Source organism: Cebidichthys violaceus, unplaced genomic scaffold (genome assembly GCF_023349555.1).
Source record: "Cebidichthys violaceus isolate CVI_PGR_0920_01 unplaced genomic scaffold, fCebVio1.0.p SCAF_28, whole genome shotgun sequence".
Lineage (NCBI taxonomy): Eukaryota > Metazoa > Chordata > Actinopteri > Perciformes > Stichaeidae > Cebidichthys > Cebidichthys violaceus.
The window spans coordinates 4,509,491-4,522,507 of NW_027176461.1; the positions used below are offsets into that span (position 1 = coordinate 4,509,491).

At 44.5% G+C, this 13,017-nt stretch overlaps 1 protein-coding gene across 1 annotated transcript; it reads left to right on the forward strand.

Moving 5' to 3' along the window:
* Positions 1 to 599: 599 nt before the first annotated feature.
* bmf1 (BCL2 modifying factor 1) lies at positions 600 to 13,011 on the forward strand. Its single transcript, XM_068721801.1, has 4 exons — positions 600 to 809; positions 2,836 to 3,032; positions 3,768 to 3,970; positions 9,032 to 13,011. The coding sequence occupies exons 2-4, from the start codon at positions 2,861 to 2,863 to the stop codon at positions 9,146 to 9,148; spliced, it is 492 nt and encodes a 163-aa protein (XP_068577902.1). The 5' UTR covers positions 600 to 809; positions 2,836 to 2,860; the 3' UTR covers positions 9,149 to 13,011.
* Positions 13,012 to 13,017: the final 6 nt, after the last annotated feature.

Here is a 13,017-nt window from a genome sequence, read left to right on the forward strand (position 1 = left end):
TGTTGTTTGTTGTTACATTTGGCTGGTTAACATAAAGCCTCTTGTGACTGTTTTAAGACCCAACTTATGGTGTCATGGCTGATCTATGGCAAAAAGATGTTCGTTTTTTGTGACACAAACATCGTAAACACACACATGTGTTCTCTTCTACAGTTAACAGATCTACAATATATCCATCAAGTTGCAACAGTCAGATATGGATGGATTTATAGATTTATATATAGATATATTTATAGATGATAGATGGATAGATGGATAGATAGATAGATGGATGGATGGATGGATGGATGGATGGATGGAAGGAATCGGATCCTTAAGTGTTCCTTTACATGTTTTGTCTTATTGCTAATGCGCATGTAAGCACTTCACTGAACGAGATGAGCGCGGTAGTAGCGTGAACGCGGGCTCGTGCTATGGGGAATTTCCCGTCCACGTGTCTGAATGCGCGCTGGAGAAGGCGGGACAAAAACAAACTCCACGATTGGCTACAGCGTCGTAAATCACCCGTAAAGAGGCACGCTCCGCCTCGGCTTAGACGTATATAGTTGGACGACAGACACACTCGCGTTTTGAAGGGAGGGTTTATTTACCAACTTTCAGCACCACGCCCCGGCGGCGGAGTCAGTTTGGAGCTGACGTCGGCGAAATGAAATCGGCTCGCTGCACTTTTCCTCACAGAATGGAAGTTTGTCGTGGAGGTGATACGGACTAAACCCGCTTGCATGCCAGGATATTGAACCCGCGTCCTTTTTTTTTTTTTTTTTTTCTCCGAGTACAAGACAGCCTTTACAACGAAGCCCATCTCCGTGGTAAGTGCCTGAAAACACGTCGAAACGTCCTCTCCTGCAGTGTACGCATTACATCAGCTAGTCGGCACGAGCGTCAACATTAAGGAACATCCGCGTCCTTAGGAAGAAGCAACAAACAACGTGTCGCTGTTGACGTCGAAAGAGCTGCAACAGATGCGTTTCGACCGTTAAAGTGTACATTATTGTGTTGGAAATGTCAAAGGAAGCCAACTAAAAGAAGGTTTCGGTGTTACTCTGACATTCGTTCACACCACGGAGATTTGAATTATACCGGCTTTCCCGGTTTACAGAGCTTAGTCGGTGAATGGACTTCAGACCGCGGGTCTGTGTCTCTGTCGCGTTTCGGTCTGTAGACATGTAGTGACAGCCGTTTTCTCCATATATGATTATCAGTTACGCGTGTAAACACGTAATTACATATTTGAGACGTGTATACTAGACATTTATTTTCCAAATGTGTTTTTTTGTTCAATTTCTTTTAAATCACTGCACGTGTATTTTCGCATTAAAACATTTTTTTTTCGACATAATTTATGTTTAAGCTTTACTTTTAGACATGCTTAGCCTGTTTTTTGTTTTTTTTATTTGTATCGTCGCGAGATACCGGCACGCGTTACGTTTGAGGAGCTAACTTGTCATTTAGGTTCTTGTGCAAAATGTTACAGAGAGTAGAAAATGGTGTGCTGTGAGGCTTTTGATACCAGTGGATGGAAACTGTCAATAACAGAGCTGCCTGCACCCCCCCACCCCCACCTCTCCCTCCCTCCCTCCCTCCCTCCCGTCCTTTTGTTCGGGTTATTCGGTCTGCAGCAGGGGGAGCCACTGTCTGACACAAAACACACAGTCTGGACAGTAGAGCGCCGCAGAAAGCTGGAAAGTTGAGCCTCGGGTTTGTCTCCCCCCCCCCCCACCCCTCTTGAGCCTTCCATGTTCTTACCCTGTGTTTGTCGAGACAAAGCATTAAGCGGTTTTACACACAGGGTTTATTGTGAACGCGCACAGTATATACGGTGAGGTCTAGGGCATGCCTAGAGACGGGCCAATCTGCTTATGTTGGGTGAAGAAATGAGAAGTCCTTCCCAGGGAGCTGGCAGGCTGACAGACCAGGGTAGGGAGAGTGGCTTAGGGTTTTTCCTCAAAGACTGTCATTACCGTTTTGCTGTGGACCCTAATTTGGAAGTGTGGTAGTAGTCTAACCCTGTATTACAACTCCATTGTGACTCGGGGGCTAACTGTTGAGGCAACTTGAATTTCACCCCGTATTGTGATGACTCTTTGACCCACTGTGAGATTCAAGGTTGAGTGCAGTGCATCGTTGCCACTGGAGAGATTTCCCCCAAAGTGCTCCTTGGGATTCTCGCCACACTGCGGTAGAGCATTCATAATCATGCTTTTGAGTTATTCCTGTCATCAAATTTACACATAATATAAGTTAAAGTTCTTTATACTTGCGCTGAGCAGCTGATATCTGCTGTAAAAGCACCTGATGTCGTTACTATAAGCGAGCGATCAGTGGTAGTTATTTAAGAAGACGAGCTCCTGTCCAAAGAGAGAGTCTACCTTTCATTTAACTCTGTCAGCCTGACTCCCATTTATGTAGATGTGGCTCAACCGAAGCCTCCTAACCGCAGTGCATCGCGTGGTTTCATCACTCAGATGAACAGAGCCATTTGTCTAAATAAGCACTGAGCTCTTTGCCACAAGTGAAGGCAGATCAGGTTGTTTTTTTTGTTCCCCCCTCTTACCCAACTTGTCCATGTCCAATGTGGTTTTATTGATTTGAAGGCGCTCATTACAAACTAGACAGGTTGTCTATAACAACAAGGAACGCTTAGGAGGATTTGAACGCGTGATGAATGTGTCTGAGATCATCTCATTAGGACGAATGCAGAGAAGCTTACCACCATCATTAGTGGATTGATCTTGGGATGCCTTTGATTCACATACAAATGTCGCTCACTCATCTGTAGCGGTAATCTTTCTGTCTCTGCCCCCTTGTCTCTCTTTTTTTAAATTTTATTTAAAGGCCGCTCATCTTATAGCGCCCTCGCATGGAGGATGAGGAGGACGATGTGTTTGAGCCGGACCCCTATTGCTGTCGCACCGCATTCAAGGAGATAAAGTGCAAAGACCGGGGCACTCAGACACCCGGCCCTGCCCTGGCACCCAACAACGGCATGCTGCCCTGTGGAGTCGCAGAGGAGCCCAGACCACTCTTCTACGGTGAGGCCGATGACGCACACACACACACACACACACACACACACACAAAAAAGGGAACATTGCCCTGTGCGTGATAACCAGTGTTATAAAACTTGCAGCACGAAACTATAATGTGAGACTCACTGTGACAAAACGGGTAACAGTGTCGCTGCACTGGTGCCTGATAGTCGTGATCACAGTGGCTTTTATGGCGTCTATGGAGTGTACCCAGCTGCTTTGCTATTCAAAAGGCGCCAGACTGGCAGTGCGACTGACAGGACGTCACAGAAGTGCTTACCTGCGTAAGCGGCGACTGCACAGAGACGTGATTAACAGCGACGCTACATTGGCAGCCATATACAAGTAATCATTCCGAAGTAGCTCCATAACAACTAACTGACCTAAAACCTGAGTCATGTGAGTTTGTTGCGTGTGTGTGTGTGTGTGTGTGTGTGTGTGTGTGTGTGTGTGTGTGTGTGTGTGAGTGAGTGACTAATGAAACGCTTGAAATGACTCACAGTGTTTGATTACAAAAGAAATGATCAGCTGGGAAAGTTGTGGTTAAAGCCGAGCGATCTGATTGGTCAAAGACATGTTCAACGATACTTGGCTGCGCTTTGTACCTGTCGCATCTTTGGCATAGACATAACCATAAAAAAAATTAAAAAAACACACCCTGTCAGGCGTCAATGCTGTGTTTACATCTTTATACGGTTGTTGGCATAAATAATGAGTCTCAGCCTTGACACTCAACAGGCAACGCAGGTTTTCGATTGCACTTCCCGGCAAACTTTGAGCTTGTTGGGGATCAGGAAGCGAGGCGACAAGAAAGTGAAGGGGAGCGAAACGGGATGGAGCAGCTACCGCAGCAGCAACCTGTGGCCCGCAGTGTGGAGGCATGCATTGGCCAGAAACTCCAGCTGATAGGAGACCAGTTTCACCGGCAACACCTACAACTGGTGAGGAGGAAATGTGCATCCTGCTGACTATAAAAACAACACAAAAACTCAAAAGACAGGCCTGACGTTTGATGGCAGTAAACAAGTGCAACTGGCCACTAACACCCCCAAGCAGTAACAGAATCTACCTGTAGTGCCATTCGTGAAGCGTTGCGTGCAGACAGCCCTGAAGTAGAAGTGTTTTTAGAGGGAGACTTTTCACATTTGTTTAATGGATCGCTACCTGTGATCCGCCACCTGGCACACTAGCCGTTCCCTGTTATTTGGATAGCGCCGAGATAAGAGGACTCGAGCTGTGTCGGCAAAATAAAACGCAACAAAGGCAGAAGGAAACACCATTTATACAAATCACACTCTGACAGTCCTTTCATTCCAACACGTAGTAGTAAATAAATAGTGACACGTGTCGCACCTCATTATTCCTCCTGCAGGAGGACATTTTTATTTGTCAAATAAGCCGCTTGAGAAGCAAAATACTTTACATGAACCAGTTAGAGGGCGGAGTCAGAGACTTTCCTTTATTTTTACAATAACTTTGGACTCAGTCTGCCAACTTTAAATGTGATCTGTCAACTGAAACTTAATGTTCCATTTTGTACTGCTTATGGCTCATTATATCAGTAACTTACAAGCGTCTTACATGGACAAACCACAAAGCTTTCAGTTTTAGTCACAGTTACTAAAACACACAATAACGACAACATTCACACAGGTTGTTTTTTCTTCAATACGTTTGGATCCCCTGATGATCTGACCAAGATTTATGGTGAGACACAAGTTTGCTCTCTTTTATTGTGTTTGTTTTGGAGAGACTGAGCACATGCAGAAGTTACAGAGCCCAGCGTTTCACCCCCCCCCCCCCTCCCCTCCCTACCTACCCTCAAGCCAGAAACACTGCTGAACAAGGACAGCCCTTCCCCCACCTCTCCAACCCCAGGCTCCCCCCCCTGCCTCCTCTTCCTGTTATTTCTCTTTCTCTCTCTCTCTTTCTTTCTCCCTTTTCTCCTGTTTCCTCAGTGTGCTGTGGAGGCAAGTGGCATGGAGGATGCCTGGCCTCAAATAACACATTGCATTGTGGTCAGGGTGACACTGTCCACTGAGTTTGTGCGCTGCGTTTGAGTTGCTTTCTACGAGGGAGTGTTGAACACCCCGTGACACACCGATGTTTCATTTGGCTGCAACATCAAAAAACAAAAAATATACACAAACCCTCGGGAGATTTTCTGCAGAGTTTTCTAGTTGCACAACAGTCTTAACACACTTACCTAACGTCACATTCAGACACACGCATCCACGCATGCCGATACGTCCAGGAAAAAAAGCAGAAGTGGCGGGAGAAGGTAAACATGTTGTAACCCGAAGCTCAGCGCGTGAGCCCCCCCAGGGGGACAGCTGTGGTTCCAGGGAGTCACCAGCCAGCCCCTTCCCTCAGCAAGAGGCGGCCGCAGGAGACACCCAAATAAGAGGTCTACGCTGCCATGGGGGGGGGGGGGGGGGGGGGGGGTAGGTAGGCTCTATAATGATGGCAGAAGCATGTATATGAGCAAAGGAGGTTTGGAAATGAACCGCAAATGATCAAGTAACAAACCATCTTCAGTTGTTTTAAAAGCTCCCTGTTGATGAAATGGGACCCTCCCTGACCTGCACATAATATAATTATGTTTTTTTTTTTTTTTTTTTTTACTTCATACTCTGAAGTGCAACACAATTTCAGATTTTCTCATGCATTTATCAAGTTATTAATACACCCCTGCAGCTCAGCATGACTCGTGTATTGTGACACTGACAAATGCAAACAGACAACCAGACAGTCTGACATCGCAGGGTTGCTGCGATGTGATGTGTGTGTGTGTGTGTGTGTGTGTGCGTGTGTGCGTGTGTGTGTGCGTGTGTGTGTGCGTGCACGCGTGACTGGGATCTACTGACGCACAGCGGTGGCAGGCCTGGGTCAGGGGATGAGGAAGTGGCCTGTGCTGTTTTGTTTTTTTTTCCACTGGTTGAGTAAAAACAGTAGAGAGAGAGGACATGAACGGCCGTGTGAAGTCACATCCTGACAAAGAAACGCTGGTAGGGTGTCGGTGAAGAACAAATAATGAGAATAATTCTTTCGCCTGCATTAAGAAGACCAAGGGTATGTTTAGTGCTAACCTGCACAGCGACCAGCGGGACTATTGTTTACACCTAAGGCGGAGCTTAAACGTTTCTGCTAGTGATAGGTGCTCAGAGTCGTTGTTGCTCTGGGATGTTTTTACAACCTAAACACTGATGTGTGTGTGTGTGTGTGTGTGTGTGTGTGTGTGTGTGTGTGTGTGTGTGTGTGTGTGTGTGTGTGTGTGGTTTTGGATTTGTGATTCTACTGCAGCCTATAATTGCTATTTCTGGCTCTGGTTGTGCAATTAGATGTATCGTGCCGTGCGTGTCTACATGTTCATGCATGAACACGCCCCGTACTTGTTTTTCAGCATTTTGACGTCTCTCACTTCTCACTATCACACGGGTCTGACGGTCAGTACACAAAAAAAAAAAACCAACAACCTCTCACTCCAATAATTGTGTTACTGTTTGTCAGCTCTCATTCCCGTCTGCTCCTGTCAGTCGAAGGATTGCAGTTATTCAGTGCAGACACTTGTCCCAGAGCCAGCCAAGTGCCTTTGACTGCCGTCCTCTTGATGGATTTGGGAGCGATGTGGCTTTTGAGTGGCCCCTGGCGAAATGAGGGATTAGGTAGCGATGGAGTGCTGGTGGATGCTGACAGATAAATTGCTCCTCAGCCGGAGAGGGCTGGAGGGGACGCCGAGGTCCCCGGAGAATGGCTGACATTAGCTGGGCCCCGCCATTTGAGACAAGGTAATAATGACGGTCACAATGGCAGGAAGACTGCTCCAGTCTGCACAGGGCAAGGAGCAGAGTTAGGTTTCATCCCCATGTTTTTTTAAGAAGAGACGACTCCCGGTGCTTTCGATAGGAGGTGTTGAAAGCTGGGTTGAATATTGCCTATGCGTGTGTGTTTGTGGCTTTATCTCCTCACTGTTCTGGTGAGGACTCAGCACTCTCTCCTTTCAGCACTTGTAGAGGAGGGGTGGGTGGGGGGTGGGGGTGGTGGTTGCACTGGAAATAAAATCATACGAAGCTATCTTTGGATATTTACTTTTCATTCATTGTCCTGTGACGATGTTTGTTCACATTTCGTTCCATTTGTGCCACTCTCCCATCATTACCCAATGCCACTGCTCTTTGTAATTTGTCCTCGGCTCCTTGTCTCCTCCCTGATGTGACTAATCCAGAGTCCGGGCTGTTTGCTCAGCAGATAAAGGCAGAGCTTCTGAGCAGCTGGCTTGACAGACAGCCCACATGGGACACCGATAAAAGCACATCAGGCCGGTGTCAGAGTGACGACACCGAACATCTGGCCGGACTCCGTCGCTATCGCGGGCCAAATTTAGAGCACGAGTTTCATTTTGACAGTTGGTGGCGTGACTCATGACTAAGTTGCGACAGGCCTGTGCACACCTCTTTCTCTCTTTCTCTCTTTCTCCTCTTTCTCTCTTTCTCTCTTTCTCTTTTCTTCCGTTTGTCTGGGCGTCTCTCTCTCAGCTTGGTAGAAGGGAGGGCAAGAGGTCACAGGAACATTCTGTTTCTGTTTAAAAAGAGTAATTGCTTCTCATGTCGCTTGTGGTAAATACTCAAGCTTTGTAGCATGATAAATCTATCAGTTGACTAATTTTACACCCGCAACTTCTGCTATCTAACGCTCCATTTGGTATTGCACATATCGATAAACATACAGTCATTGTGCCGTCCTCTTCTTTTGATCCCAGAGTTGTAACCGACTGTACGCTCTCGTGTGATTTAGTTTCGACTTTTAAAGACAAGTCGAGCCATGCTGGCCGCCAGCCCATCCGCCCTGTGCTGCATGTAAATATTAACGGTGTGTACATGAAGCACACATTAGGCTATCATTATGTCCGTGTAAAAAAATATCCCCAGGCAAGATTTAGATATGTCATAAAAGAGAGAACTGGTTTTATTAAGACTCTTTTGAACAAGAAGCGAGTGGTGAGTATCGTGCACACATGCTGGTTGGAACCTGGCAAAGCTTATGCAAGAACCGGCAATGTTCACCGCGAACTGATAAGAGTAAAGAAAGGCTTATCACGACGGCAGTTCTTGGCTGCTAACTAGGTCAATGTTTGGACACCACCTTAACAGCCACGTCAATATATACTACCTTTAGATATTTGGGCTTTTGTAAAAAAAAAAAAAAAAAAAAAAAAAGCAGAACGTTCCAAAAAAAAAAAAAAAGGTTCTACACTTTTGTGCATTGTCATGAAAAAGTAATCTCAAGTCTCCCTCAGTTTACAACCCCCGTGGTCTGAAAATAGCTGCGGCGTTATCAGGCGTGGTGGAGTCTGCCTTTCGTCTTGGACTACTGTACCTCTCTCGTGCAGATACGTGTTTCCCAGAGAGCTCCCCGCCTCTCATCAGAAGCTCCCTAAATCCCATTTCGCCGCAATTATCTTATCTCAGCCTCTCAATGGCAGAGATAGCATTATCCCCCTAATCGCACACAATCCAATTGGCTCGCAAACTCGAGAGAGAGAGAGAGAGAGAGAGAGAGAGAGAGAGAGAGAGAGAGAGAGAGAGAGAGAGAGAGAGAGAGAGAGAGAGAGAGAGTCTCCTCCCAAACCACTGGCTGCTGATCTCCGCCAGGAAGATTAGAAAGTGTGACCGTACGATGGATGTGTTTACGGCTCGGAAAGTCTGTTGGGAAGCCCGGATTGTGTCGGGATCCCAAACACAAAGGGAGGCCTCTCTAATAAGTATTGTCGAGGACAGAAGCAGACTGTTGTGAAAATATCAGCGTTGTTCCGGTGTTTAGTTTTGTGTCTCGCCCTCTTCTCAGTTGACCCTTTCCACTGTCAAGCATCACACTTCACAGGCAACACAGACTCAAAAAAAACCCAACAACCTTAAAGTGACTATTTCTACTAATGTCTTGAGTAATTCATTTTTCAGTAGCGTGCACTAACTCGTATGATTTGTCTTCATTTGTTGCTTCAGTATCATCGAAACCAAAGGAACCAGGGGTGGATGTGGTGGCGCCTGGCCGCGGCCCTGCTCAGCCTTCTGTTTGACAGGGGGTTCATTGCTGGAAGAGGCGGAGCAGGACGGAGGTGAGGGGGGGAGACAGGGGGGGGGGGGGTGTCTCCCCGTCTCTCTGACCAACTGGACTCCTAATGGCACTGTCAAATCTAACACGGGTCTGTTTTGGGGGAGAAAAGAAAGGAGACAAAAAAAAAAAGGTCACCGCGGGACGGAGACAACCAACTTTTATACAAGGTCGTGAGTTTTTTTTTTTCTTTCCGAGAAGATGCCATGATGCTCCCGAGATTCCTCGACAGGAAAATGTTCATATTTTGGTATACGTGTGGTGTAGTAGTTTTGTACAGTACATTGTTCTTGTTCAAATTTTTTGCACTTCAACATGTATCCATCTTTAATGACCTCCACAGACCCCGGGAATGCCTTATTCAATGTCTTCTGCCGAATGAGTATTGAGCAATTTTGAGATGAGGCGAGACGAGATGGTTGGGAAATGAAAGGACATGTGGTGTGAGGTTTAATTTTCTGAAGTTTCCCAGGTGACCAGACAAGTTGATTTACTATTTTCCAAAGAGGCAACTTCTCAGAACAAAGCAATTTGCACCTCACCTCAATGGAACATTTATCTTTTCTTAATTTCTTCATTTTGCTTTCTGTTTTTGTTGTTTTCTTACTTTTTTTTTATTTGGTATGGTATTACGTTTGAACATGATCCCCCCCGTATCATTCAAAAATATTGGGAACAAAGTTTCTGCACATGAAAAAGTCTGCTCACCTTAACTTGTAATCTAAATATCTTTTTGTTTTTAATATGCACAGATGTTTTAAAGGCAAGCCTTTCTTCAGTCGCATGTCAAACGATGTGATGACTCAGCAGTACTGAACATCAGTTCAAACATGCCGGCTGACTGCCAGCAAATGTAAAAAACAGCATACAAAAGCTGTTATTGATATTAACAATTAATTCATACTGGTTACAAATTTCAAGAAATAGCTTAATTGGACTTAATAAGTGCTGAGTCAACAGTGGAGCAAACTGAATCAATATTTCAACACACTTGAAATAGAAATCTTTTAGGCTAAACCCAAACATATTGACATATTATATAATATATATATATATATATATATAATATATGACTTATTACTACTGTTACTGATTATTTCAAGTTACTGATTATGCAATTCCCTTATTGTATATTATATTGTTATCAATATTATTACTACAGTACATTATTATTACATTAGAAGTTATGCCAGTTGATCTAATACATTATTATTACATTAGAAGTTATGCCAGTTGATCTAATACATTATTATTACATTAGAAGTTATGCCAGTTGGTCTAATACATTATTATTACATTATAAGTTATGCCGGTTTGTCTATAACGTCCTGAACTGTCTGGCCGGATGCTGTCTGAGCTGCAGCTCACTGAAGGATCTCCTGGTACTGAAGCTTTAAAGGATCCATGAAAAGATATTTAGATCAAAGTGAGGCGCTGCGGACTTTTACATTGTGTTTTTAGAGGTCGAGCACCTGTGCACTAAATTACAACATTAAACTAAAGCGCATTTGTTTGTTATACAGAGCAAATTTTAAGTATTCTTTACCCGAATAGAAACTAAACGCCGTGATGGATGTTATTCAGACTTTCAGTGAGAAGAGCAGATTCTCTCATTCCTCCGTTGTTCCCACATTCAAGTTCTCCCTGTTTGTTTTCCCATGTGTTCTTTTTCATGTGACTGTTTTCAGACCTCCATGCCCTTGAAGTGGAGCTGTGGATCCACTGTTTTTGCACTAGCCGTACACCCTTCCAGAGTTCAGATTGTTACCACGCTAACCTCTGTCCTGCAGGAAGGCTTTCACTTATGGCTTGTTTTCTCGCCGCCGCACCATTTCAGATGTATTCACTCTTATGTCCGAGACAAATAATCAACGTTGAGGCCTGACTAATTGCGGTCTGGGATTTGGATTGGATTCTAGCACGTTTCAGGCTACACTAGAGTCACAATAGAGCCACAGGCAGAAGGTTTTCTATCCTGGTTCATTGTTTCTTTTCACTGTTTTTCGGGAACACCAAACAATACTGCATAATCAATCTGTGAAACAGATCGTCTCAGGCTACGTTTATCGGGTTTTACATCATTTTGTATTCTGGTGGGTGATCTCGTGTCGTCTTTGGTGCTCAGATCCAGATTTGGGACATTTTTTTTAGTACAGATAACCACTCGGCTGACAAAAAGACAAAAAAAGACAAAAATGAGAAAGACTGTAATTATTGTTGAAATATGAATATGTTTAAAGACACTGTTGAAGATGCTGTTTGTTATATTTTCCATTGCTGAACCCAAGCCAACTTGTGGACCCAAGGAGCAGTACATATCAGGGGTCTGTAATGACTTGCTCCTTACGATGTGTCAAGTTTATCACTGCATAATTAGGGTTTCCTCTCATCCTCTTAAAGATTTCTCAGGGACAGACTTCGTGGGCTACTGGTAACCTTGAGAATCTCTTACATGGTTAGAAGAAGAGCAGCGTTTTCACCCATTTATTTATGACGGTACCGGTCCAGGTATTGTCAAGTCTTTCATTTTCATTTCAGATAAAAAAACAAAATAAAAAAATCCTCCTGGCCAATTTGTCTCAGCACAAAACACATAAAGGTACAGTTTGACGGAGGAGACCGAGGCTGGCTGTGGTGGAGACAGGGGCTACTGAGCATGTAGTAGTAAGGCGTGTGAGGTGCACTGAATGTGGTTGTGGTTATAGTTTCCTGCGGATCCTGAACGCTGAGCCAGTCCCTGTAGCGCCCCGTCCCACCGTCGGCTCTTGACTTCCTCTCTGTGCTACTCCTTTATTACTATTATTCATCATCGGTTCATTTTTCTTTGTAATTTATTTAGTTTTTCCTTCTTATTTATGTATATTTGCCCATTTCTACTGTATACACACGTGTGTGCAATTATTTCTTTTGTTTTGGACTTCGGTTGTGCAGAGCAGTGTCGGCCTTCATTTTAGCTGACATTGCTTTATGTGACGCTCCACTCACATTCTACTGTTTTTGTTTTTTTTTGGTAGTATTGCTCATCTCCTGTAGGCTCTCAGACGTTTGTAGTTTGCCTCTTTGTGAAGAACAACGGCTAAGAATTCATGTTGGTTCAATGCATTTCAATGGTGGCATGTTTCTCCCACGTTCACTACTTCTGTCAGAGGTTCACAGCTGTGAGGAGGACGATACCGTGTCGAGTATATTCATCCATATGTTCAAAGTGTAGCCGTCGCCACCATTGGAATACATTGGAACCGACATGAATTCACCATGAGCACAGCTGCCGCTCTTCACCAGGAAGAAAACTTCAAACCTCACCTTTCAAGCCTCGGGGATGGGTGTTTGATTCTCCCAAAAAAAAAAAAAAAAACTGATTTTGGGTGGAGTATTTCTCTTACACGGTTGTGATTTTCCAGGGAAGGGCCCAACCGATTCAGACCTTTTTCATTATCTTCCACCACCCGATTCCCCGGCCGTCATTGGCTACATTCACAAAATGTGGTTTAGAAAAGCAGCAGTTTCTATGCAGTTTAACCTTTCAACAGGATACGACCTTTCCTTTAATTAACCAGTCATTACCCATCCCACCCATTGCTAAAGATACACATTAGAGATGCTTCAAAACACACATAAAGAGGTTGACTTCATATTCAGTCACTAGGCGTTTGTTTGTGTGTTCAATTCTTAAATCATTGTGTTGTAATCAACATGCACTGGAAAGTACTTTGTTTCTGTAGATCCCATTGGGTCCCCTATCTGTTGTGTGTTAATGTCTATTATATACTCTGGATTGTTCTCTTGGGCTAATCTTGCCATGTGTCAGATGTAAACCTGTGCATTCAACAAGTAGGCTCCGATTGATGGCCTGTTTGATTTATTTGAAAGGGAAACG